Source organism: Ursus arctos, unplaced genomic scaffold (assembly GCF_023065955.2).
Source record: "Ursus arctos isolate Adak ecotype North America unplaced genomic scaffold, UrsArc2.0 scaffold_7, whole genome shotgun sequence".
In the NCBI taxonomy this organism is placed as follows: Eukaryota; Metazoa; Chordata; class Mammalia; order Carnivora; family Ursidae; genus Ursus; species Ursus arctos.
The window spans coordinates 7,356,761-7,383,988 of record NW_026623089.1 but is presented as its reverse complement, the minus strand read 5'-3'; the positions used below and the strand labels follow the sequence as shown (position 1 = coordinate 7,383,988).

General features: G+C 51.7%; 2 protein-coding genes across 3 annotated transcripts in view; one reads left to right on the top strand and one right to left on the bottom strand.

Annotated features, from left to right (window-relative positions):
- Nucleotides 1-244: 244 nt before the first annotated feature.
- NKX1-2 (NK1 homeobox 2) lies at nt 245-4,960 on the bottom strand. The gene is made up of 2 exons (XM_026494341.3): nt 4,747-4,960; nt 245-3,121 (listed from the first exon to the last, which is right to left on the bottom strand). The coding sequence occupies exons 1-2, from the start codon at nt 4,958-4,960 to the stop codon at nt 2,391-2,393; spliced, it is 945 nt and encodes a 314-aa protein (XP_026350126.1). The 3' UTR covers nt 245-2,390.
- A 14,207-nt stretch (nt 4,961-19,167) lies between these two features.
- Nucleotides 19,168-27,228, top strand: part of LHPP (phospholysine phosphohistidine inorganic pyrophosphate phosphatase) — a 125,560-nt gene continuing 117,499 nt past the window's right edge. For both annotated transcript variants that reach the window (XM_026494345.4, XM_057308562.1), the window contains exon 1: nt 19,168-19,373. In XM_026494345.4, the coding sequence (XP_026350130.1) occupies nt 19,249-19,373 (125 nt within the window). In that variant the 5' untranslated portion in view covers nt 19,168-19,248. The remainder of the gene's footprint in view (nt 19,374-27,228) is intronic.

Genomic DNA, 27,228 nt, shown 5'->3' with positions numbered 1-27,228 from the left:
GTATCCAGCATGGCATGAAAAAAATAGTGTTAGGGTAGAAATACCCCTATTTGTGGAGACTAGCTGGTGGGGGGAGGGAGACACATCTAAACACACTCCGATAATTATAAAATTAGTTAAAAACTCTGCTAATAGAGAACAAGAAACAGTTAAATGAGAAATCATTACAAAAAGGATTTATTAGACAAACACATCAATTGATTGAGTCTAAGGATTTGGTCGGAAAGCCACTGGGCCTTTCAAAGAAGCAGAAGTCCAAAGTCACTGCTACAACGTGTAGAAACCAGAAAGGTCAGGACTACGGAACTCCATGCTAGCCCACAGACAGATAAGCCTCCCACCTCCCTCCCGAGACCCTCTCTTCCGCTGGAGTCTTCTGTGATGCTGGTACCTGAGAGAGATTAAATGTTCCCCATATCTTACAGAAATTCAGCTCTTGTCACAGATCTTGACCCTGTGCACTTGACCGGCCTGTTCATGACCCACGGGATGTTGCTTTTCAAAAACCAACGAACAGTTATCGAGAGCGTGTTTCTCAATAGGTAAAGTGAATAAAACATTCTCAACTACAGTAACTGCATTTTTAATCTCATCTGGCATCAACTGTCTTTTAGAAAGTTACGACGTGTTGTTTGGGGACACTCTAACATAGAAGGAAACGAGTAATTAGCACATCATATGTAATTAGAGGATACCCATTCTCAAATCTTGTGAGAGTCCCATGAATATGACGTCTTCATTTAATTTGGCAGAAGGGAGGATATTTTCTATCATTCCTGATAATAATAGAACTAGATATTTTAAAATTATAATATCATGTGTTCATGATACCAAACTGGGTTTGCTTTATCAGAAGCCTTTGATCATTAAACTTAATTGTTAACAGCACAGGCTATCAAAAACTAGTAAGAAGTATGGTGTCTGTGTAGATATCAGCCTGGCCTCAAGTAACAAATAAAGGTAAGAATGAAACAGATATGACCTGGATGGGAACCTCGGGGTTCCCGAGATAGGGACTCCAGACATATCACATGCAAAACTAAAGGCAGTATTCCAAACAAATCTGGCATGAGAATTTTTCAGAATAACTAACCTTTTCAGGGACATAATAGAAGTAGCGGTTGGAACTAAGGGCCGTACATTAAGTTGGGGGGGGGGTGTGTGAATCCATTAGGGGAATGTTTTTGCTTCCACACCCCAAGAACTACTTCCTTCGCACCCTTGACAACCTTTTGCATGCGATGCCATCCTAGAGTCTGTTTGGAACAAGAATGGCTCTAGATGAAGCTCTAAAAATGTTGAGTTTGTGCCTTTAAAAAATAGTCCAATTCATGACTGTCATGTGTCCTGGGGGGGCTCTCCTCTCCCAGCTCTGTTCACTATGTGGGAGCCTAGGAAATGCCAGGACAGACCAATGAGAGGATCAAATACCGCAAATTAAGAGGGTGGCCGCAGGCAATAGACCTCAAGATTTTAGTTGAATTGTTGGTCCCTTCATTATCATTTTTAAGCACGTGAGGCCATTGCCTGTTGGCCAAAGCTGCTCTCAAAATCTGCAGGACTGCGAACTGCGCCTGCGTGAGCAGGTAAGTCTAGCCACAAAGCCGTTACATTCCCTAGCAGAAACTTCCGGTCTTCTGAGAAAAGTAAGATACCTATTTTCTCAGGAACAGCCTGTGGGGAGTCTGTTTGGAACAAGAATTGTGCTCAAGTACCAATCTTAAATGAAGATCTAAAAATGTGCAGTTTTGTGCATTTAAAAATAGTCCATTTCACAGCGGCAGTGTGTGCTCGTGGACCCAGCTCGTTCAGTATCTGGGAGGAATCAGTGGGTTTGGGCCAATAATCAAGTATGAAAAAGGAAACAATACGCTCTGAACGGGGGAAGCTGCTTACCCTCTGAGTGAGCTAAAATGTTCGAAGAAGATTCCATCCTAAGTGTGAGCTACTGGCGGGCAGGAAGTCTTGACTCCCTGGCATCACCATCCCCGCAGCTGTGTTAGCCCAGCTCGGGCACCCAGATTCTCAGAAGGCGCCCTTGCACGGAACCGAGCCTGACCGAAGGTGAAGAGGCGGTTCGACCGGGAAACATTGAGGGCAGCCTTCATCTCTGGACACTTTTAAAGACGACAGATCCTTGACCTCCTTTGTGGACCGCGTGGATCAGGGGTTCTTCGCGGCGGGAAGGGGCGCGGCTGGAGTGGGCAGGCAGCCTCTCCCTGCCCTCTGGTGGCGCCTCCGGACCGCTGGAAAGGAAGGGGCGCGCAGACACCCGCTCACCACGAGGGGGCGGTCCCCGCACGTCGTCGCCCCTCGGAGGAATGGGGAACCACACGACCACGCCAATCACTCGTGAGTCCGGACGAAGTGCACCTCGAGAAGCTCTGGGTTCATAGGTGCGGAGCGTAGAAAGGGGTCAGGTAGGACGGCCCGAGGAAGGACGCAAAGGGGCCCCCAGCCGCTGCGGCCGTTGGCGGGAAGGAGGTGGCGGCGGGAAAGAGGACGTTGGCCGCCGAGTAGGAGGGGAAAGTCTGAAAAGGCAGTGCGCCCGGGCCGGGGGGTCCGGGGCTGCCTCCCGCGCCGCCGCCGCCCACTCCAGCTGCTGTCCCGGGCGCTCCGGGCTGGGGCGCGCCGCTCCCCGCCTGCGCCGCACCGTCGGCGCCGGGGTTCTGCTTCTTCCACTTGGTCCTGCGGTTCTGGAACCAGATTTTGACCTGCGTCTCAGTGAGGCTGAGCGACAGCGCGAGGTTCAGGCGCTCGCACACCGACAGGTAGCGCGTGGCCCGGAACTTGTTCTCCAAAGCCACAAGCTGCTCGTAGGTGAAGGCGGTGCGCGCGCGCCTCGGCTTGGCGCAGCGGGGCTCGGCTCGTCGGCGCCGGGGCCGCGGGGAGCCGGGCGAGCTGGGGGAGCCCGCGAGCCCGCGGGTGCTTCGCTCCCCCGCCGCCAACGCCGCCGCCCGGGACTCGGGGGAGCGCGCCGGGTCCGCTTGCAGGCGCTCAGCCCGTTCCTGCGGCCGCTGCTGGCCCGCGTCCTCGGCTTCCTCCTCCTCCTCCTCCTCCGCCTCCTCGGCCTCCGAGCCCTCCAAGGGGGACGCCGCGCCCGCGCCGCGGTCCGCAGCATCTAGTGGAGAAGGGCAGGGTGACCAGAAGCCCGGAACGACCCAGCCCCTCTAGGTTGCCAGACCCCCTCCTCCTGTTCCCCTGAGTCCCTAGCTGTGCCCCTCTCCGGCATCTCGCTCCCCCCACCACCCCGCGATCACGCATCCTCGCAAGGGGTGCGGTGTCCTCTTGCCCTTTACTCATTTGCTATGTAGTAGACGTCCAAGAAATGAATTTTGAATGAATAAATGACAACCCCCATTAAGAAAATATAATGACCATATTGGACAGTATTGGGCGGGTAGGATCACTGTACATTGAGACATCGAGATGTCAAGCGCATTTAAGGCTCTATCTCCCTAGGCCCTAGAAGCCTATTTTGGTCTGGAACTCCTAGCAATTAAAAAAGAAGTTATTAAGCTCCCTAGCCCCCCCCCCCTTTAAAGTGAAATTCCCTCTTTCCCATCTTCTCTCTCCCGCCGTGTTAATAGAGTTTCAGATTTGTGCGGGACCGGATCGATAGATGTCATCTATTAAAGGTAAGTTTTAATCGAACAATATTAGGATCAGACAGGGAAAGGGGGTTTGAAGTCGGTACCTGCAAGCTGCGGGCAGGAGATATGCAGGCGCCAGTAATAGAATATCGATCATGGCTGTGGGGGGAGGGGAGCGCGGCCCCTCCGAGGGGCGATCCGAACAATTACCAGGCGGACTACCCGGGCCCAAGCACAGCCGCCAGAGGCGCCCCGAGCCCCGAGCCCCAGACAATCACTGACAAACTTGGGGAGGAGAAGCAGGGGGCTGTGCCGCATCCAGCCTCTCGGACTTGCGCTCCTAACTCGGCGTGCCTCCAGGGACCCTCGTGCCCACGCTCCACCCAGCACGGATCCTGCTGTCTTTTGCCCGTCCTTCCAGACACAAACTCTCCCAGACCCCTCGTCAGGTGCCCGCCAGAGTTAGGAATAAGTGAAAACCTTTCGAGGAGAAAGGACCAAAGGCCTCCCATCACCCCGCCCCACCCCTGCTCCCGCCCCAGTTAACGATTGGATCTGGGGAGGGAGAGGAGAGCGCGTGGGGCAGCGGAATCTCTGCAGGTGTCTAGATGGTTGGAAGCGGGCCCTAAGTGCGTAAACCTGACTTCGCATTCCCTTCCAGACACGGACGCATGATTTAGCCTCAGCTTCCTCATCCATAAAATGGGGGCAATATTCATCATGTTGGCTACCTCGCCGGTTCTGAAGTTTTCCATGACTTCTATCTCAGTCTCTGGTCTAGGCCCTGGCACGTGGTGGGTGCATCATATGCCCGATAAATGAATGAGCCTGGATAAGGTGGACGTTGGCTGTTTAGTTTCCACTTCGAGCAAAACAGAGCTGTGGTGCTTAGTGGCTTGGCCGGTGAGCAGGGACGGGCTTTGGGAGGCGAATCCCCGACCCAGGATGCTGGGGGCCTCTTTTCTGCCTCAATTCAGTTCCAACACAGAGACAAGGCAACACTTTGCACCTCGTCCTGTGAGCTTTCCCCTTTGGCGAAGGCTCCGCTAACGGCCACTCACTCGGTCCCGAGCCGTCCACCCACCTCCCAACCTCCCCATCGCATCATCTCGGCTGGGGTTTCCCGGGACTCGGGGCTGCTTCGTATCCTTACCAGGGGTCTCCCGCTGCCGAGCTGAGTCCTCTGGGCTGGCGTCCTTCCCCGCTTCGGCCTCTGCCAAACTTTTCTTGGCTTCCCGGGGAGCAGGGCGCACGGCCGGGAGCGCAGCGCGGGTGAATTTCTGCGGATCCAGGATGTCCAGGACGGAGAAGGAGATCTTGTGGTGGGAGGGAGCCGCCTTGGCCCCGCCGTCCTGCCATGCCAGCATGCCCGCCGTCTGGGGACCCGAGGCCGGCGGCGCGGTGTCCGGGATGGCCGCGCTCTGGCTTGCCTTCGGCTGTGGCCGGGCCGCAGCTCTCCAGCCAGTAAGAGGGTCCGGGCGGCCAAGTGGATCTGGGGAGGGGCACGCGGAGGCGGGGCTGGGAGAGAGCCGCGGGGGCGCTGCGCCCGGATTGGCACTTGCGCGGCCCAGACCCCAGCCACGTGCAGGGGCGCGCTCGCAGCGGCTCCAAGACTGCCCCGCGCGGCGCTGGGGCCGCTCGCCTCGGCACAGGGGCGCCGGCGTGAGCCCGGTGCGCGCGCCCGCCCATACTTCACCGCCGGCTCCGCGCGCCTCTGCCGGACCCGCAGGGACTCCGGATGTGCGCGAGCGAGGGATCGCGGGACGATTCCATCTTGGGGATCCCCTCCCCCCCAATACACATTCTGCCTTGGGCTTGGGTTTGTGACTTTTCCCCGGTGACTCTGAATTGGGGATATAATTGAAGCCAGCAGTGATTACTTGAAGGCAACGCTCCGCACATCTCCTGCCCGCCAGGCAATCACAGTGATGGCCTCAGACCTGGTCACCTCAGACGTAAAAGCTCTAATGTTCTCACAATTTACAGTTTACAAAGCCCCTGGGCTTGCGCGATCTCACTTGGTTCTCTGAGCATCCCTGTGAGGTAGGAGTGGCCTGGCAAGACTATCATCCCCATTTAAAGATAAGGAAATTGAGATTCAAAGGTGCGAAGTGCGTTGCCCAAGGTTACTGTTGACTGGTGACAGCGGCCGGATTCGAACCGAGAGGTCTTCTTACCCCGGACCAGTACCCTTTCCAGGATATCCTGCCATGTCAGAAATGCGTCCTGTGCCCTGTGTCCGAGGCTTTCCCTTCTGCCCGGAGCCACAGCCTAGCGGCACCGAGTCATAGAGCAGCAGGGGTTTGGGGGAGAGGTCCGAGCCCCCGCTATGGTGTCCCGCCGCTTTGGGAACCTTGACGGGTTGCGGGTTCAGAGCCAGGTGAGATGCCTTGGTAAGGCCAGGTGAGCCTGGCGAGGGTGGCTGCCCCGGCTCCCTGAGCCTCCCGCCGAGCACAACCCTGATGCCCTTCAGTCCCTTTTCACAGTCACAGATTCAATCACGCGCAACAGAAATTGGGTCTCTGGGACCCAGTTTGCATCTTTGACCCCTCCCCCATCCCCTTCTAGCCCCAAGAAGAAAAAAGGTTAAAAGATGCTTGTCTGGTTTGAATTTAAGGTCAGAGAACAGAGATTACCCAGCGGGCCCCCATCTGCCCCGCCAGGTCCCCTGGAATGACGAACATCAGTCCTCGGGGGAAACTTCCACCAGCCAGACCCATCTTAACATTCCTTTTTCCTTTTGTGGCTCGGGGAGCAGTCTGTGAGCAGTACGCATTTACTCCAGCAGCAAATTCTGAGGCTTCTCCTACCCCTCTGCCCAGAACCACTTCTAACTCTGCTGTTCCTTTCTTCCCTGCCCCATGGGGCTTCCAAACAATGACTTGGCAATTAATATTGTCCGAGAAGGTAGCAGTAGGAAGAGGAGGAGAAACTCGCTCATTAAAGTGCGGGGGGTGGGGGGTGGGGCGCTGTTAATCCCATCCGTTATTGAAGGGAAGACCCTACCCGCCGGTTCCTTGTAGTTTTTCTCATTCAAACCTGTGGCCCCTCCCAGAGGCGGCCCTTGTATTCCCTGCCGACTTTAAAGCCCTGCCGAAATTCAAACCCGCTCTAGTCCTAAAGCTATGATGGATTGTGCTTTTACCGGAAAGCAGGAAGGGAAGTGTCCTGCCCGAGCCCCTTGGCCCACCTCCCACCAGAGGGAATGCATACCCTGTGAAAACCAAAGAAAAGGTGGCCCTGGAACTAAACAGTGGCACCCAGGAACTTGGATTGCAAATCACAGAACCTTCCAGAACACATACCAATAGGTTACTTTGCTTTCTGTTTTGACAACTCTTTCTCACCCAGATCTCACTTGATTTTTTTTTTTAATTTCCTTTTCTTTCTCCTTCCCTCCCCATATTGAGCCCAGCCCCCATTTACTTTTTCCCATCCACATTCACGCTTCTTCTACATTTAGGTTCTTCAGGGTAGAAACAGATCTCCCTCAGGCAGCTCCAGAAGGGGTATTTGTGGCGTCTCACGATGGGTCTCATCTGTTCTCTTAGCAACCTTGCAGCCATTTTCCAAGGAAGGTGGGCTGGCATCCCAGAGGCACCCTATGCCCAGACCAGAGGGACAGGGAAGGCTGCAGATGACCAAGAGCAGCCCCAATTTGGGTCATTTTCATTTCGCTTTATAAATTGCCTCGAGGCACGTATTGCATGGTGCACTGGGTGTTATACACAACTAATGAATCATCGAGCCTTACATCGGAAACCGGGGATGTACTGTATGGTGACTAACATAATATAATAAAAAATCATTAAAAAAAATAAATTGCCTCGAACAGTTTTTGTTTAAAAGATATGAATCACCTTTCCTTTGAGGTCGACGTGTGTTAAATATAGAAAAGGAGCAGCAAAGGGAGAAGCAACATATTGGAGACAAAGACAAGAGCACATAAAGGCCACATTTTTTAAGACTCAATCGTTAAGAACTTCTTTTAGTTTTTTAAAATTTTCGTGCCCTTTAGTTTTCCCCTCTATTTCTGATACGCGTGCTCAGTGCAGCACAGGTTACCGTGTGTGGCTTCTGGAAAAAGATGACACAGAAGAAACATTGTAGTGTCTCCTATCAACATTGAAGGGATAGAAAATGCTCCCTCTTACCCAAATTAGAAATTCCCCACCCAAAAAATAGGCAAAATTCCTCAATTTAGTGAGGGGAGGGGGGCCTTAGGGAATTGTCTTTCTAGCCACCTGCTTTGTAAATGACCAGGAGCTAGTGAGACCTCTGATAGGTACAATTTGGTCTTGTGGTCATTCACGAACATCCTCCCACATGTATTTCTACGTGGGGTGTTCCTATATAATAAATATATCCATATCCAGCAAACCACCTTCCCTCTGTGCATGGAGTTGATTTGTTTTTTCAATGTGCGCATTAAAATTCTGCCTGAGTGCTGTCTTTAAATTGCTTTGATACTAGGTGGGTTCCAACCCTGACCTGTTCTGATGGCAAGTGATGGCTGTAACAAGCTTGGGATCAATATTCATAGCGGGTGTCCTGGGCTGATAACACTATCCAAGACAATGTTCGCTATCAGTGCAGACAGCTGAGATATTGCGCCATTAGGGATGTTGTGTTAAATAACCTGATCCATTTCTGGGGCTATTTAATGAATTTCACAGTTTAGATAGTATCTTTAAGGAGAAGGCAAAGGCTATTCCGGAGGCACTGATGCAAATCGATGATGCCAAGCTTCCCAAGCTATTCCACAAACAAAGTGGCCTATAATTCCAGCACAGCCTTGAAGAGCTAGCTGCTGCCCGAGACATGAACAGCGTGAACACGGAAAGAATTTGCTGTTTATGCAGAGGGAGAGCAATATTATGAGCCGTATCAAAGCACCTTAGATAAAATCTTATGTCCCTGAAATAAAATACACAAATTCTCTAGGTAAAACCCTGCAGTTTGGGCCAGCCCCCTGAGTAGGACATAGATGCCAAAGAGACAGCTTCATAAGGCACAGCTTGGTGACAAAGGGAGTGAAGTCAACGGCAGGGGCAGCCGTGTGGGAACCCCATTATTCATGACCTCAGCCAGCTTTCCCCAAAATATATTTCAATTCAAAACGGGTCTGCAAAATGGGAAGGGGGAAGGCTCTGGATTGTAAAAGGAAACTAGTGATCCTTGCAGAATCAGGTGTTAATGTTTACTTGACTCTACACCCCTTGTTGCCCCGTAGAGCTCATTTACAATTAAAGGCTAGCATTTACAGTTTCCCACCAGGGCTTTGAACTCTGGCTGCCAAGCCGGGCAAGTATTCCTTTTAAAAACCCACCTCGGAGACTTTGATTTGTGAAAGCTCAAAAGGCAGCCTTCCCACTGAACCCCACTGCAGCCAAAAGAAAAGTGGATACTCAACATATTTTGCTTTAAGAAATCAGTATTCTTGGAAATCAAACAGGTTAAAAAAATCAACTTTTTAAAAAAAATCAACTTCTTTATCTCAGAAATGTTGAGGAAGCATCAAAGAAGGGGATAAAGCAACCACTATTTGATAAGTAGAATACATGTTCATTGCTTCTGATAATGACAATTAATATAATTAATAGCTGTTCTTTTTGGGGAACTTGCTCTGGACCAGGCACTTGGCCAAGGTCTTTGCTCATTTTGGGTTATTTCATTCAATCCTTCCCCACAACCCCATGAAGCAGGCACTGTTACTGTCCCCAGTTTTCCCATGACCCCAGAGCTAGGAAGTGGTGAAGCTGAGATCTGGACCAGAGCAGTGAGATTTTAGAAGCTGCTTTGGGAAAGTTCCGCTCAAGGGAATCATATTCCGACCCCAGGGTGAAATCTAATCATAGACATTTATCGAATGGCTTTCCTTCAAAGTGATGGGGAGAGCTGGAATGCGTAAAAGGACCCAGAAAATAACTGAGCCCAGCTCTGCCTGGGAGGGTACCGCAGTGCCCGTTTGGGGATCGAGCTCCAGCAGCTCTTATGCTCAGTGTTTTCTAATGTTTTAAGATATTCCCGGGAGGAGCCCAAGAATTGCCAGGCAAACCAAATTGCTCTGGGCATCTGGAAAAGGAGAGACATGTCATTGGAAAAAGAACAATGGAGGGGGGGAATGCCAAGTGACAAGCTGGGGACATATGGGGAGAGAACTGGGGAGGGACAGGGCCAGAAGGAGCAGGGACACGAGTGCAGTCTGGGCTGTTGCTGACTGTGACCATCGAATGCCACGTTAGCGCCCTTCCCGAGGGAGGCACATGCGGGATAAAGACAAGGAAGCAAGGTGAGACTTCGCGAGTATGTGAGGCGCCTTCTTCCTTGAATGGAGGGAAGCATGATCTGTCATTCTTAGGCAGCCTCCTGCAAGGTAGGTGTCAAAGCCCTCTGTTCCCCGCATCTGTGTCTAAATTTCATGCCTTCAACTTCTTTTCCCTGGTCTCCCTGCCTCCAACCTTGCCATCTCCGCAGGCTCGCATGGGTGTGCAAGCTCCAGCCCTCAGAGGGCCAGGCCGTGGCCTAGAAGAGCAAGACCAGCAGGAGTGCTAGTGTTCTATGACAGGGGGATGCTGGTACTCCACCTGGAGGATGAGGACCTTGTAGGGACGCTGAGCAGAGCTGCCAGATCTCCATTCTGCCCCAAAGTAGCTGGGAAGCTGGGTTCGTATGTGATGAGTCCAAAGTTTTAAATGCTGGCAACCAATTCAAAATGTTGAAAAAAGCCCATCAGAAACATGTCTGTGGGGGCGCCTGGGTGGCTCAGTCAGTTAAGCATCCGACTCGGTTTCAGCTCAGGCTGTGATCTCAGGATCCTGGGATCGAGCCCCACCAGCATTGAGCTCCGTGCTCAGTGGGGCGTCTGCTTGAGGATTCTCTCTCTCTCCCTTTGCCCCTGCCCTCTCTCTCTCAAATGAATAAATAAATAAATAAATAAATCTTTAAAAACAAAACATATCTGTGGGTCCCAAGTCTGCCACCTCTGCTGTGCTCATACCAAGTGACCTCACCTGATTCACTGCTCATGGCATTTCCGTGGCTACTGGGATCCACAGGGTGAAGACAAAATGCCCTAGCTCCAAATATGAGGTTCTTCACAATCCAACCCCGCTGCCTGGGCAGCTCTGGTCCCTGGACTGAGATGTTCCGTGTTACGTGTGTGGGTGTCCTGCCCACGCACACTGCTTTCTCAGAGACTCCGTCCAGCCTTTGGGTCCTGGTCAGTGGGCAGTGGGCCAGGCTGGGGGGAGGGGGACTCCAACCCTTGGGCTGGCCCATTCCTGGGCTGCCCAAACCAGTCAGCTCAACCAGGTGAGCTGGACCATTCTGATCCCAGGAGTCTGATCAAGACCCACGGGCATCTTTGCTGCCCATGGTGGGTGCTTGACATCACCGGGCAAGAAACATGGAGATGGGGTGACTGTTATGGGGCCACATGAGCACGGAAGCAAGGAGGACGTGGAGACTCAGCGAGAGCTGGGGGAGCAGCACAGAGCAGAGGTGCAGAGCAAAGCGGGGAAGCTATGATAGGCACAGGCAGGTGGGCGAGCACCAGCTGCTGCCTGAGCTCCATTCTCGCAGAGGCCGGCTGTGTGGCTGCTTCTGGGTTCCGGGTGAGCCTCTGCGCACCCTTGCATACATTCCTCCTCACTTTGATGCGAACCACCCTTATTAGTCAGGGTTCTCCAGGGAGCCAGCACCCGTAGGCTGTATGGATATACAGAGATAGATACATCGAGATACAGAGTTGTTTTATTTTTTTTTTTTTAAAGATTTTTATTTATTTATTTGACAGAGATAGAGACAGCCAGCGAGAGAGGGAACACAAGTAGGGGGAGTGGGAGAGGAAGAAGCAGGCTCATGGAGGAGGATCCTGACGTGGGGCTCGATCCCGGAACGCCGGGATCACGCCCTGAGCCGAAGGCAGACGCTTTAACCGCTGTGCCACCCAGGCGCCCCCAGAGATGTTTTAAATAAGGAAGTGGTTCATGCAGTTATGAAGGCTGGCGAGTCCCAAGGTCTGCAGGATGTGTGGGCAAGCCGGAGACCAGGAGAGCCGATGGTGGAGTTCTGGTCTGAATGCCAGCAGGCTCAAGCCCCAGGAAGTGCTGCTGTTTCCGTTTGAGTCTGAAGGCAGGAAAGAAGCCATTGTCTCAGTGGGAATGCTGTTAGGCAGGAAGGACTCTCTCTTACTTGGAGGAGGTCAGCCTTTGGGCTCTGTTTAGGCCCTCAACTGATTGGACGAGGCCCACCCATACTGGGGCAGGCAATCTGCTTTACTTGGTCTGCCAACTGCAATGTTTATATCACCTAAAAACAACCTCATGGGCACACCAACAGTCATGATTGGCCAAATATCTGGACACCCTAGGGCCTTGTCAGGTTGATATACAAAATGAACCATTACACACCCTGAGAGGAGCTCTAGCCCTGGCAACGAGAGGAAGGAACCCTGGGTAGAACTTGCTCCCACACCTGTGTGTGTTGCTCTGGCAATGTTCTCTCCATCCCACACCCGCTGGGGAGCTGGCGTTCAGCTTCTAGTCTCCTGCGTTCAAGTGCTCTTTCCTCCAGGAGGCCTTCCTTGCCCTGCCGGGCCGACCGGGGCACTCCTTCCCACAGGGCGCCCAGCCTTCTGGCCAGCTTTGGTAGGCATTGCTTGCTTTTCCTGGTCAGCATCCTGGCCCCTTTTCTGGCATCGGTAGTTTGATTTTGCTCAGGCCACCCCACCTTACCCTCCTTCCTATGTGGGACCGCCAAGCAGGGCCCCACCTTGCCCTGGCCATGGGGTGGGAGTAGGCACCTGCAGGACCATTCAGGCTCTCTCCCCTGGGAATTGGAGGCAGTGTGACACCGAGCTGGGGCTGCTTGGTCTCAGCAGTAATGCCTGAAAGAAGTCGTCTGCTAATTCTCACTCTGGAGCTGGCGGTTCTAGTACTTTTTGAGGTCTGGAGAGCCGGTGTTTTCTTTGAGTCTGTAAATTGTCTTACAGCCTTTCCAACGCTTGCCGTGCCCCCCCACTTTTTGGCATTCAATTAGCCAGGGTCTAGGAATGCTGACTGGCACCACCTTTGTCATACTGTGTGGGGTCCAGACTATCTGGTCCTTGGAATTTCCTAAAGTTGGAACCCACACTGGGATGCCTGGGTGGCTCAGTCGGTTGAGTGACTCTTGATTTAGGCTTGGATCAAGCCCCACGTGGGGTTCTGCACTTAGCGGGGAATCTGCTTGAGATTCTCGCTCTCCTTCTGCCCCTGCCCCCACTCTCTCTCTCCCTCTCTCTCTCAAATAAATAAATAAATAAATAAATCTTAAAAAACAAAAAGTTGGGGCCCACACAGCATTTGTCTCTGTGCCCCTTCACACCCAGGCATTTAGCAGACTGAAGATTCCAAAGGAATCTTCATCATAAAGGATGGCCCAATAGCATAAACCCAAAGCTCTATAGTCTGATTAAGAGGGATTGGAAACCCCACACCTTAAGAGGTGGTACAGGCTAAACTGAAAATAACAACAGGATCCAGAAATGTTTAGATATGCATATGGTTCATAATGGATCCTCCTTCCTCAAGGGAAAGCCCATGCATTTGTGGAATAACTTTTATGCTTTTAAGCAGGCCATGCCCGCAGGGCAACCACGCCCTTTGCCGAAGAAAACTGTCAGGGTAGAAGCGATGGGAAGAAGATTACTTGTCTCTCCCACCCAGCTGCAGGTGAGCAGTGACTGCACTCCTCCACCCACGGCCACGGGTCCCCCAGCTGCATGTGTCATGCGGCTGTAACAAGAACGCCTCAGGCCTAGGGGTGGTAAACTTCCATGGCTGAGTACAAGCTCTTTGCTGCTTTCCCTTACTCCTGCCCACACCTTTGGAAGTACCTCCTGTGAGTGTGCCGATGGTCCGCCGCGAGATCTTCGTAATTCAGAGTACTTATTTAAAACTGCTAACTCCCCACTCCTTGTACAAATACGGAGCAGGTGGCTCCCGGGCCAAAGAGAGGCCAAGGAAATACAGCAATCCTGGGAAAGTGTCACACACTGTGTCTTCTCCCGTACACCTTTGCCCACATTGCTCAAAAGCATTAGAGCCGACAGCCTGAGCCTCACCTCCCTGTCTGCTAGGAGGTCCTGCCAGGCAGCGACAGGAGGGAGGGAAGAACCAACGATGAATATCATTTGCAGCCTGTCCGATCAGTACCTCTACTAACAACACGCACACAGGAGGCTGATGCCTGGAACGCGTTCCCCTACAAAGTGAGCTCTTCTTAGGAAAAGAAAAAAAACACAAGATCATAGAACATCAGAGCTGCCTTATGCATGCGAGGTCATTCTAGAGTCTGGAATCTAGACTCTTCTTACTTAAAGTAGGGTCTGTGGACCAGCAACATCAGCCTACCTGAGGGCTTGTTAGAAACGCAGAATCTGGGGCGCCTGGGTGGCACAGCAGTTAAGCATCTGCCTTCGGCTCAGAGCGTGATCCTGGCGTTATGGGATCGAGCCCCACATCAGGCTCTTCCGCTATGAGCCTGCTTCTTCCTCTCCCACTCCCCCTGCTTGTGTTCCCTCTCTCGCTGGCTGTCTCTATCTCTGTCGAATAAATAAATAAAATCTTTAAAAAAAAAAAAAAAAAAAGAAAAGCAGAATCTCAGGGCACCCGGTTGGCTGTCAGAAGAGCACGCAGCTCTTGATCTTGGGGTTGTAAGTTTGAGCCCCACATTGGGTGTAGAGATTACTTAAAAATAAAATAAGAAAAAAAAAAAAAAGAAATGCATAATCTCTTTTCATCCCAGACCTACTGAATTAGAATATGGATTTTAATAAGCTCCCCCAGGAAATTCACATGTATCTTAAAATTTGAGAAACAGTGATCTAGATCCAGACGCCAAGCAGCATCAGCATTGCTTGGGAGCCTGTAAGAAACGCAGGTTCTTGGGCCCATCCCAGACCCCCTGAATCCAAAACTCTGTTTGAGTGAGCCCTCCAGGTGATTTTAATGCACATGAACATTTGAGAGGCACTTCTCGACCGATGGCTCCTTACTTTCTTTTCTACTATGGATCACCCAGACTTCTCTTGGTCTGGTCTCACTTTCTAGGGGAGACACACTTTGATAAGAATAGAAGGTTCCCGTGGGGGACTCTAACTTTGCCTGCACGGTGTCTCTTCCTTCTTTTTCTTATCTACTTGGACTACTTAAACAAAATGCCACAGACTGGAGGGGGGGCGGTTCTACACAGCAGAAACCTATTGCTCCCAGTTCTGGAGGCTGGAAGTTCAAGATCAGAGTGCCAGCTCAATTGGGCTTGGTCCAACCTCTTCCAGGTTGCAGACTGCCTGATTTCTTGCAGTGCTGGCACCGGATGGAAGCACGAGCTAGCTCCCTGGGTTGCTTTTTTTTTTTTTAAGATTTTATTTATTTGACAGAGAGAGAGACAGCCAGCGAGAGAGGGAACACAAGCAGGAGGAGTGGGAGAGAAAGAAGCAGGCTCATAGCGGAAGAGCCTGATGTGGGGCTCGATCCCGTAACGCCGGGATCACACCCTGAGCCGAAGGCAGACGCTTAACCGCTGTGCCACCCAGGCGCCCCCCTCCGTTGCTTTTATCAGGGCATAATCCCATTCATGAGGACTCCATCTCATGACTGCATCACTTCCCAAAAGGCCCCACTTCCTAATACCATCATGTTAGGCGTTAGGATTTCAACATATGAATTTCGTTGAGGACACACACTTTTAGATCATAGCACTCTTGTAATAGTGCCCTGCTTTTTGCTGGGAGGCCTCCCCTCCCAAGTTCCATGGGCGGTAAGACTATGAACACCAGCCCTGGTAGGCACCTAGGTGAGGCTGCATCGGCATAGTACTGCTTCCCTCTGAACACGGACATGAGGAGTTTGGGGGCTCTGACACAAGAGGGCCAGAGTTTTTTCTGGAAGCGTCAGACCAAGTTGAGGAATAGGTTCTTCCCCATGTGGTTTTCCTGGGACGCTATGGGCCTGGAACTGTCACAGCTCTCTCTCCCAGTTGCCTGGAGAAAGCCTGACCACACTGAGAGAGAAGGAAGTCAACCCACAGATGGGGCGGAGCCCAGAAATGGAGAGTCGGAGAGCCTAGAACAGCACCATTTAAGCCTTGGAACCAGCCGTGCCTGAAGCCATCAATTGCTGGACTATCTGGTCACATGAGCCAATACATTCCTTTGAAATTTAAGCCGTTTGAAATTGGGTTACTGGCAATGAAAGTCCTAGCTGATACAAGCAAATCTAGAAGGATTATACGACATCGACTATAGCAATAGAAGATTGAATGGATTCACATTGGAGCGGAAATACAGACATGATTTGTAAACTTATAATTGGAAATGTAACAGGCCCGAAGCTCTGCCCACTGAAGTGTTAACTGAACTAGCTCTGGCCCGAAAGATATAAACAAGAGTCTACTGGATCAGGATTTGGGGGAAGCTTTTGTTTTCCTGGTATAACGGCATGACTCCGCTGTCACAGGCCCTTTGCCCTTTTCCTTCCCCTTCTTCTTGCCTGAAATGCAGACATAATGTTTTAGGGGTACAGCAGGCACCGTGAGAGCATGAAGGTGAACATCTCATGTTAGGGATGGAAGAGCAGGAAAGGGAAGGAGGCTATTCCTGATATCCCTGGAAGCTATTGTACCCGCCCAGGCTGGCCTCCCTCTTAACTTCCTGATATACGAGAAAAGTATCTCTATTTTACTGAGCAACTACAGCTGGGTTTCTCTCACATGCAGCCAAATGCAACCCTAACTTATACAATGTCCTTCACCCATTATATCCAAAGAAAAGTCATGGACTTTTGGGCTAGGTCCAAGTCCATCAGTGGCCCACAATACCATGTTGTCACCTTGGACCAATGTCATTCTTCAGATGAGAAACCTGAGTCCCTGTATTCATTTCCTATTGCTACTGTAACAAATTGCCACGAATGTGGTAGCTTGAAACAACACAAATTGATAATCTTATGGTTCTAGAGGCAAGAAACCCTAAAAGCAAGGTGTCAACAGGGCTGAATTCCTTCTGGAGACTTCAGAGGAGAATCCATTTCTTTCCCTTTTCCAGCTTCTAGAAGCTGCCTGCATTTCTTGGCTCACGGCCCCTTCATATTCAAGGCCAGCAGTGCAGCATTTTCAAATCTCTTTCCCTCCATCCCTCCCGCCCTCTCTCAGCTCTGCTTCTGTTGTCATGTCTCCTTCTCTGACTCTGACTCTCCTGTCTCCCTCTTTCCCTTATAGGGACTCTTGTGATCACACTGAGCCTATTTGGCTCACCCAGGATGACCTTCCATTTCAAGATCCTTAGCTTAATTGCACCTGCAAAGTCATTTGGCCAGGTAAGGTAGTACATTCACGGGCTCTGGAGAGAAGGCTGTGGACACCTTCTAGGGGCATTATCTTGTCTACCACAATCCTAGATAGAGAAAGTGGTTTGCTCAAGATCCTACATGGCCAGTAGAAGAGGGAGAACCATGGGCAGGCTCCCCACCACTGGCAGAAATGTCCTTGCTTCTCCTCCGTGGTAGGAAGCTACAGGCCAGCCATTCTTCAAGATCCATTTCAGGCTGTCCCTCGGCTCAGAAACCACTGCTGCCCTCTGTGGCTAACAGAGCCCATTCTCTTGGCTGTGTCTATGTCACTTATTGGGACTTGGCACACATTTGGTACACCTTCAAAGTGTATGTCTTGTTCTTGGCAGTCTTGACTCAAAGGCAAAGATCACACCTTAGACCTTTTTGCAATCCTAGAGCCCTGAGCCCGCAGAGTAGACTTTCAATACATGTCTTCAGAGCATGATGTTCATGGCAGACTATCCAAATGGACTCACTCAGCTCCTGTACCACAGAATCTAGAAGGCTAAAAACTGCATTTCCAAGACTCCCTTGCAGGTTGGACTAGGTTCCACCAAGTCAGACATGGTGAAAGCAAGGTAAGTGGTAGCCACAGGTGGAGAGAATCCTTCAAGGACACGGTAGGGGGTGGATTTGGTTCCTTGGGGCCTGTACTGTCAGGTCCCTGGTAACTTTGGGGCCAAGTACCCCAATGGAATCATGCAATTGGGCATTTCTCATAACTGCATAGCTCTTGGCTGTATAGTACTTGAGCTTGGTTCTCCAGTTCCCATGGAAATCTGTAAGCTTCATCTGCCTGGTGTAAACATAACGCTTTAGCTGGTGTGGTTTCTATTTTCTGCAGCTAAGAACCATGGCTAATGTTCTTTTATTTATTTATTTTTTAAGGTCTAATATTCTTTTCTCCCTCAGCCAGATTGTAAATTCCCAAAGGGCAGGAACTACATTTTACATCCCTCCTGTAAAATCAAGAGTACACAGTTCCCCAGTAAACTTAGCAACACGATATGCACAAGTCATTGAACGGAGTTAAAATTCTACGATTCTGACAAATTTTATGTCACGTCTGTGACTGAAGAACTTGAGATGAAGTGGCCATTCTAATTTGGTCTTCTTTTGCTAAGTCACACCCAGAGGAGCCTGATTTTTTTCAAGTTTCTTTCTTTTTTTTTTATTTAAAGATTTTTATTTATTTATTATTTGAGAGAGAGAGATAGCAAGCAGGAGCACCCAGTGGGTGAGGGGAGGGGCAGAGGGAGAGACAAGCAATCCTCCCCCACTTTGAGCAGGGAGCCTCAGGAGGGGCTCCATCCCAGGACCCCAATATCATGACCTGAGCTGAAGGCAGATGCTTAACTGACTGAGCCACCCAGGTGCCCCTCAAGTTTCAATTTAAGTACTTGCAAAGGTAAGAGGGGTAGTCAAGGAAACTTCCCCTTTTCCATTTCTATTTATTGCAAAAATGAGGTAACATTAAATGGATTGTAACAATTCATCCAAAATGTCACTAGCCTAACACACTGCAATGTTTCCATTTTCTTCCCAGCCCTATTCCTATGCATCCTTAATTTTGCAGGGCTGTGGTCTACGTTACTTCCTGGTAATGTAAAATTTACTACAGTTTTGTAGTCTGCTTTCTCATATGTTGTAACACAAGCAATTTCCATGTTGTTACCTAGTTTTCATTTTGGGTGGCATATTTCTTTCTGTAGCCATGTTACACTTGTTTGCACATTGACTTACCTTCCAGCTTGTTCTGGCATGATAGCTTACATTGCACTCAACCTTCTTTAGAATCACTTCCTTAGCATCAATTCCCAGGCGCAGGATTATCCGGCCAATTGGTCCAACTATCTCCATTGCTTTTTGGGCTGTCACAATCCCAGCAAAAGGATGAGGACACCAATGAAGCACTGATCTCTTTAACGTTTGCTACTTTTACAGGTGCTTCCTTGTCTTGATTTGCCTTGCTCTGGTTTTTAGGGAGGTTGACTATTTCCCACCGGCTTGTTTTTTGCTTTTCCTGGCGTTTGCCCACTTGGGGAGCTGGCTCCCATTTCGTGGGCGTGTGACCCGGGAATGGGGAGGCCGCATCCGGGGTCCGGGTTCCGCGTCTCGCGGTTCCGGGTTTGCACCCGGCCCACCCCACTGGCCCCGCCCCACCCCGCCGGACTGCACAGCCCAGGACTACACTTCCCAGGCGCCCCTGCGCGGCGAGCCCGCCCGCAGTTCCCAGCCGCGGGTTGGGATGCGGAGTCTGAGGTGCACAGCGGAGCGCAATGGCCGCGTGGGGCAAGCGGCTGGCCGGTGTGCGCGGGGTGCTGCTGGACATCTCGGGCGTGCTGTACGATGGCGGTGAGGACGGCGGCGCGCCGATCCGTGGCTCGGTGGAGGCGGTGGCGAGGTGAGTGGGCCGCGCGGCCGCGGTGGGCGCGAGACTCGGCGCTGAGTCGGGTCTCACCGACGGCTTCTGGCTGCTTCTGGGGGCGGGGCTGCGGCTCTGGCCCCGCCCCCGCCCGCGTCTCGTGAACCCACCTGGGCTGGACCGCGCCGCAGCACCCCCCAGCTGAACATAGGGTCTCTGCTGGTCCGAGGTGCGCCGTCTACAGGGCAGCCCCGACTTCCTGCGGCAGCTGAGCGCTTGAGATAGGGCTGTTCTGAATTGAGATGCACAGCCCACGCCGGATTTCGAAGACTTAGTGACAAAAACGTAAAGAGTTCTTTGTGTTGCTTTATAGGGTTTACATGTTGAAGTGATACTAATTTGAATAGATTAGGTTAAATAAAATATATTAAATAGATTCCACCTGTTTTTTACTTTTGTGAATGTAGCTACCAGAAACTTTAAGTCATGTATGTGCTGTCGTCATTGGTTTAGGGGGGTGGGGAGGTGAAGGGCATCTTGCCCCCCAAATCTTGCGCACAGAAGACCACGCAAGCACTACGTTGGCACCACTGGACCCTCCGCTTTGTAGTTGCCATTGGCACGACAGACCAGTGCTGCCATGATTTGGAAGGGCAGCCAGGAAGGGCTAATTGCCCAGGACTTGACTTCCCAGACTCACTGGTTGGAGGCCGCTGGGTTAGTGGCCTGATCTCACTAGAACTCAGTTTACCTATCTCTAGATGGCAATTAAGTGAGCCTCTTGGTCCTTCTCAGGGAGCGCACCCCACCGGTCTGTACAGGAGCCAGACTGTCCTGTGTAGCAAAGTTGGAGGTGTTTGAGAGGCCAGGAACTCGGAAAAGGGAGACATTGCCACAGGGAGTGCATGTGAAGGGCAGCCCAGACCTAGGAGACTCCCGACGGCCTTGGGAGCGTCATTTCCTAAAGTACAGGTTTAAGTTCTGCCCTTTGCCTTAGTCTCTGTTTACCCCAAGGCTTCAGACAAACTCTGTCATGAACAAGAATATTATGGGAATGCGGCAGAGGGCACTGGCTGTATTTTGGGGTTAAGTGAACCTAGTATGGGGAAGCCCGAGGTCACAGTCTCAGGGCTGTGACTAAGGCAGACAAGTCTTCGTGGGACTCATTGTCTGCAGGGGAAATGGACAGTACACTTGGACGCAGACAAGTAAACATAAGGTTGGCTGAAAAAGTGAGAGAGGAGAGGTTGGACTTTTCTGAGGAGAAAGCATTGGACTCAATCAGAGGGTACGAAGGGCCATCTGGGATGAGGGTCAGAGGACATGCATTCCAGCTAGAGGGAATAGCAGCTGCAAAGTCCTAGTGGCAGAAGAGAGCTTGGCACATTCATGTTCATGGAACCACAGAGGGGGAGCATGGCTAAAGCAAGAACTTGTTGCAGACAGGTGCCTGGACATTATCCTGAGTGTGGTGGGAAGTCACTAAAGATTTTAGGCTGGAGTGTCATGTGATCTGATTTATGTTTTAAAGAACTTGAAATGTAAAAAGTGAGACTATATAAGTACCAAATGAAAACAGGAGATTTCCTTTGAAATCCTGGAGTAGAGGACCTTTATAATTTTGCCCCCAAATCTAGAAATCAACAGCAAAAAAATCAACAGCCTAATAGAAAAATGCCCAAAAGATATAAACAATTAGTTCACGAGGGAGAAAGAGCAGATGACCCCTAAGCGTAGGAAAGATGCTCAGCCTTACTTAGAGAAGAGAAATGCAAATTGAAACTATGCCAAGATGCCATTTTTCATCAATATGTGAAAACTGCCAGAAACGCACAACTTTGGGCATGCATTCACTAGGTGAGAGTTTGCGGAAACAGACCCTGTCGTACGTTGCTTGTGGAAGATACATTTGACATTATCTCTCACCAGTTCCACTCTGGAAATTGCCTTGCCTCATATGTGAGAAAAGACATCAGTGCGAGGTTGTTCATGACTGTAACTTTTGAAATAGGAACACACTGGGAACAGCTCAAATATCCCGTCTATGCAGGGGAACACCATTCAGCGTAAAAAGGAATATGTGTGCCTGTTGTATAGACGTATTGTCAGTAAAGACAGCAAAGCACAAAACGGGCTGTGCGGTGTGTCTTTTGGTGGAAAAGGCAGAAATGCAGGCCTGTGTTCCTGCTGCTGTGTTTGTTTAAGGAACCTGAGGGAAGAGCTTCAGTGTTTGAAGAGCTAGGGGGTGGACAGTTGGGGAGCGCTGTGTGGTTGATTCTTCACTGTACAGCTTTGTGTATTAACTTTTTTTAACTTTTTGAACTATGTGAATGTATCTCCCATTTGAAATTTTGAATTGCAGATACTTTTGTCAATTATACGTCAGTAAAGCTGGAAAAAAGGTACCTCATCAAAAAAACAAAAAACAAAAAAACAAATATTTTAAGGTCACTCTAGTTGCCACGTGGGGAATGGCCTGGCCGTGGGGCAGACGACAGGGCTCAAGAGAGGAAGCAGGGGCAGCAGTTAGGAGACTATGGTGTGGTCCAGAGAGAGATGGTGGGGCGTGGACTAGGGAGGTGACAAGAAGGGCGTGAATGAAAGAGAAGTTTTGGAAGCAGGACCAGGAGGGCCTGCTGATACAGGGAGTGTTGTGGGGGCCAGGGAGAAGAGGAAATAAAGAATGGCTCCCAGTGTCGGACTAGAGCACCTGAAGGGATGGAGAGGGTGGGAAGGGGGTGCAGGCTCTGATAGCTCGTGATGTATGTCAAGTTCTTCGCCCAGTGCTAAGTGCGGGTAGACCCCATGACAGCACAGTAGACATACATATGTACATACATACATACATTTATTTAAGTTTTGGGATTTTTTTATTGAAGTATAATTGATATACAATCTTATGTTAGTTTCAGGTGGACAACCTGTTGATTCAGCAATTCTGTACATCATTCAGGGCTCACCACGATGAGTGGAGCCGCCATCGGTCACCAAACAACATTATTACAATATTATTGAGTACATTCCTTGTATTTCTGGGCAGGCGAGGCTGCTCTCAGAGGTGCCTATTCTGTGCTAGGTATTCGTGCTTTCCTTTCAATGTCTTGACAGTCTGGGGTGGGGAGGGGCTGTGGTTCCCCTTTATCAGTCGAAGCCACTGCAGTTCGAGGCGTGCCAGGGTCTCAGCTGGGATGGCCCAGGGACCATGGGGACCCAAGTCTGCCTGACTCCCAACCACTGTGCCCGAGCCATGCTTTGAGTCCTGTGTGGGAAGAGTGGGTATTGAGAAAGGCCAGGGGCTTCCAGCAGCGGGTCCTGAGTAATGCTCCCACCCTGACACAGACCTGTCCGACAAATGCGTGTGCAGATCCCAGAGTGTGGCAGTAAGGAGGGTCCCTGGCCTGTTCACCTCTGTGGCTTCCGCACTGGCACCTTCCCACCCGTCTCCGGAGGGTTTTGTTTGATTTACTTTAACTCAGGCTGATCGAAGTAGCTGGGATGTCTCCGGTAGCAGCTGTACTGTAGAAATCTAACACCTGTGTAACAGCAGCCTTGAAATTCATCAGAAAAGGGGGATTCCCTTCTCCAGAGCATGTGGGATTATTTTCGGTGAGGGGACACAGTACTCCTTATCCTGGGGGATTTTATCATCGTGCTGCCCAGGGGCCTGGAGAACTAATGGCTTCGTCCCTTTGAAATCTCCCAGGCTCCCAGGCCACAGGACCAAGTCCCCATGCCTCCTCCGGGTCCACCAGGGCCTTCTCAAGTGAGCTCTGTGGCCCCTTGTCTACGCCCTCACCCACCTCATCCCCTTGCTCCTAGTTGCAAACACTCCTGGGCAGGGTTTTCACTGATGAGCCACTTTGTGGCTAAGCACCCACTGAGCCTGGGTCCACCCACACCCCGGTGGGCTCTGGCTCTCTGGACATCCTTTTCCCTTGGCCTCTTCTGCCCAGCCTCCAGTGGCTCACAGATCACACTCAAGCCTTCCTTGTGGGTGGCCCTGGGCAGGCACGAAGCCCAGCATCCAGATGGTCAGTGGTAGTGAGTATGGTGCTGGAAGCTTCCCCCTGCTTTTGGAGCTTTCCGTGGGGACGTTTCACACATGCAGCATGCCCCTATTTTGTAGCGACCGAGCCAAGCCTGGACCCTCCCAGGAACCTCTTACGGAACAGGTCCTGGCTGCCCAGGTGAAGAGCGCCCTGCGTTTGGCTTCTTTCTATAGTGTTTGCAGCCACAGGAGTGGTTCTTTACACCCTGCACTCCGTGACCCCCTTGATAGGCGAGGCTCACTTCGATGTCTGAGGAGCTCAACGGAAGTCCCTGGGGTGAAAGCAACTGCAGAGGGACAAGCGTCATGGGGAGGGGACAAGGTCCTGGGGGACCAGTCGCCTCATGGCAGCTCCCCAGCACCACAGGCTCCCAGCAGCACCGTCCATTTGGGGAACCCTGGAGGGGGCGGCTCACTACTCTTCTTCCTAGACTTTCCGTAGTGACATGTTGTCTCCAGGTTTTCTGAAAGGTTCCCACTGTTTTGGGGACACAGAGCACATGCAGAGGATAAAGCCTGCTTTCCACAACTATGTGGACAACAGTCAGAGTGGTCACCAATGATGGAGGGAGGCCTGTCGTGTCCCGGCTGGGTGCTTGACCGCATAGCTACCTCCACAGGCAGCCCCCACCCAGGTAGGGATTTCAGGCCCCTTTTCACAGTGTCAGAGGCGCAGAGATTCAGGAACTGGCAGAAGTGGAAAGGTGGCTGGGCCGGGTTAGCCCTTGGGCTCCTGTGACTCCAAGGCCTCCATGTCCCTCACAGCACCACGCTGCCTCTCGGTTTGCTCCTTCATTCACTCCCACCCAACAAGTGTTTACTGAGCCCTTCTAAACTGCCAGGACCCTCGGCAGTGAACAAGGCAGAGGGAAGTCCCAGCCCTTGTGAAGCTGAGGGTCCAGTTGGCAGAATCCGTGTAAACAGCACCTGGAAAGGCCCACGTCCGATGCAGGGAGACCCAGCCGGCAGGGAGCTGGGGAGCTGGGGTGTGGGAACATAGCCTCGCAGGTCCTGCGGTGTGCGCTGGGATCTGCAGAGGTCATTAGGGCCAGGAGTGTCCCGGATGGAACTGAAGGCCCAGGGTTCGGAGGCCATGCCGGCTCCTTTCTGGAGCTGCTGGGGATGGTGCTGCAACCTCTCTCACTGCTCTAGGATTTGTGGGTGGGCGTGGTAATGGACATCTGTAACCAGCCCGGGGTGCCCCCAACATTCCCTTTATTAGAGCCCATTCTTGGGCATTTGGGCTCTCCGAGGGGAGCCATTCAGAGGCAGGGCCAGGCACAGCGGGGGCCGCAGGGGCTGGCCCAGGGGCCGGCCAGCACAAAGGAGAGCCCTGGAGGCATCTGCATGTGAAAGGCAGGTGGGCATTTACTGCATCCTGTCTCAGGCCACTAAAGCACATCTGCTGGGCCCTGCCGGCCCAGCCTTTTTGTGGCCGGCGGAAGGAAGCAGGCCTCGGCCCAGGGCCGCTTCATAAAGCAATTCCCACCCAGGACCGCCAGACCTACAACCTGTCCTTCCAGGTGGGGCCTCTCAAGCCCCAGGGTGCACCGGAAGCCCTGGGACCCTGTTGACACTGAGGCCCCTCCCAGCAGGTTTTGGAGCAGCTAAGGGTGGGGCCAGGGGCACCTTGTCGGAAGTCGCCAGCCTGCAGACCATAGGACCGACCCCTCCTCCCCTCTCCTCCTTAATCCTGGGCCACCCTGGCAGCATCTGGGCCTAGGAGTGGCAGTACTAAGAGCTGCTGAGGGACAGCTGGGAGCCTCACCTGTGCTGCCGCACCCCATCCTCCCGGCACCTGCCAGGGGAGGCCCCTGGGGATATCGGAGGGGGTGGCTGCTTGGTTGAGCTTGTTTAGTTTAGGCCAACAGGAGCTCTCCTCACTCAGCCCAGACCTGGGACAAGGTGTGTTTTGATGTGTACCTGCTGCCATTTCATGAATGGCTCCCTCCTGTAAACATTCCCGACTAGGGCACGAAGGTCCAGAGTAAAGAGTCCAAGTCCTTTTGTCACCAGCCCTGGCCCACGCATTCTCCCAGGGTAACAGTGTGGTTCCTCCCTTCCTCTCGATTTCCACCCCCCCCCCTCCGAAAGCACAGAGGACTTGAAAGCCCAGTGCCTCCCTTTCCTGATGTCACACCCTCCTCGCCCCCTGCCCCACACTCCTGCCTCCTCCATCCTGGTGCTCACAGGTCACTGGAGGCTGAGTCCCTGCAGATCCCGAGCCCGGGCTTTCCAATCTTCTGTGGCCTCAGAGCATTTGTCCCCCAAATGAATCCACAGTAGGAACCCCCCCATTAAAAAAAAATAAAAGAACAAAGTTTGACAAATGTATATTTTCTCTGTTCAAATCTATAATTGATGACAAAGCCAGCAGTGAGAACCATCAGAGTGTTTTGATGAATAACAATATTAAGTCAGGGCCAGTGGACAGCCCAACAGTTTATTTTTTTATTTTTATTATTTTTTTTAAAGATTTTATTTATTCATTAGTTAGAGAGTGGGTGCACACGCACACAAACAGGGGGAGGGGCAGGGGGAGAAGCAGGCTCCCCACTGAGTGAGGAGCCCAGTGCAGGACTCAAACCCAGGACCCTGGGATCACGACCCGGCAGACGCTTCACCGACTGAGCCCCCAAGGCGTCCCCCTGTTTTATTTTTATTTATTTTATTTTTTTATTTTTTATTTTATTTTTTTTTAAAGATTTTATTTATTCATTCGACAGAGAGAGAGACAGCCAGCGGGAGAAGGAACACAAGCAGGGGGAGTGGGAGAGGAAGAAGCAGGCTCACAGCAGAAGAGCCTGATGTGGGGCTCGATCCCATAACGCCGGGATCACGCCCTGAGCCAAAGGCAGACGCTTAACCATTGTGCCACCCAGGCGCCCCCCCCGTTTTATTTTTTAAAGATTTTATTTATTTATATGAGAGAGAGGACGAGCAGGGGAGGAGCAGAGGAAGGAGAGGGAGAAGCAGACTCCCCACTGAGCAGGAACCCCAATGAGGGGCTCGATCCCACAATCCTGAGATCATGACCTGAGCCGAAGTCAGACGCTTAACTGACGGCGCCACCAAGGCTCCCGACAGCCCCGCAGTTTATATGTTTATAGCTTCGTGTGTGTGGCTGGGAAACAAGCTGCGTGTCTATCAGGAGAAGAGGAGGGCCTAAGTTACGGTTCATCCAGACCATGGAATATTCTGCAGCTGCTCGATGTTGACATTAGTTTCTATCACACGAAGGTTGTATATAGTCAGTAAAACATGTTCTAGGATAATGTGTATGAAATACCATTTTTGTCCAAAAAGATAAAGGAGACCCGACAGTCCACACGTATCTGAGGCAGAGAGCCGAATCAGGCACCTGACCCACACGGAGGGAAACTGAGGGATGTTGGATGCGTGCATGAGGCCACATGGGGCAAGAGCTGTCTCTCGGGTTCTCATCTCAGCACAGATGGGCAGGGTCACCATATGGAAATCAGGGGCAGCCAGGCTGGTGGTTCTGGAACAGAGTTAATGGTTTACCCCAACAATGTGGCCTCTGGTAGGAAGCCCCTGAGATTAGAGGTCATTGTGGCATGGGTTACTCAGGAGGCTCACAGAAGGAGTCGTGACCACTGCCGCCCCGCCCCACCCCTAGCACCCCAAGGATGTACGGAGAGGCCATATTGGCAAACCCAGCCGAGCCCTACGTGTAGTGGTGTGCAGGGCAATTCCCCATGACCACGGGGCTGACAGCATGCTGCCCATGCGTAGAGAAGGAACCAGAGACTCAGAGAGAGTCACTTAAAGATGCCTCACGGGGAAGGAGAGTGGGGCCGGTGCCCTCCCCAGGACCGGGGCTTC

What these genes read in the sequence shown, in the direction of transcription:
- NKX1-2 (XM_026494341.3), bottom strand. Translation starts at nt 4,960, where the DNA reads ATGCTGGCATGGCAGGACGGCGGGGCCAAGGCGGCTCCCTCCCACCAC. An exon ending in TCGGCAGCGGGAGACCCCTG is followed by an intron (nt 3,122 to 4,746) that starts GTAAGGATACGA and finishes CTTCTCCACTAG; the next exon opens with ATGCTGCGGACCGCGGCGCG.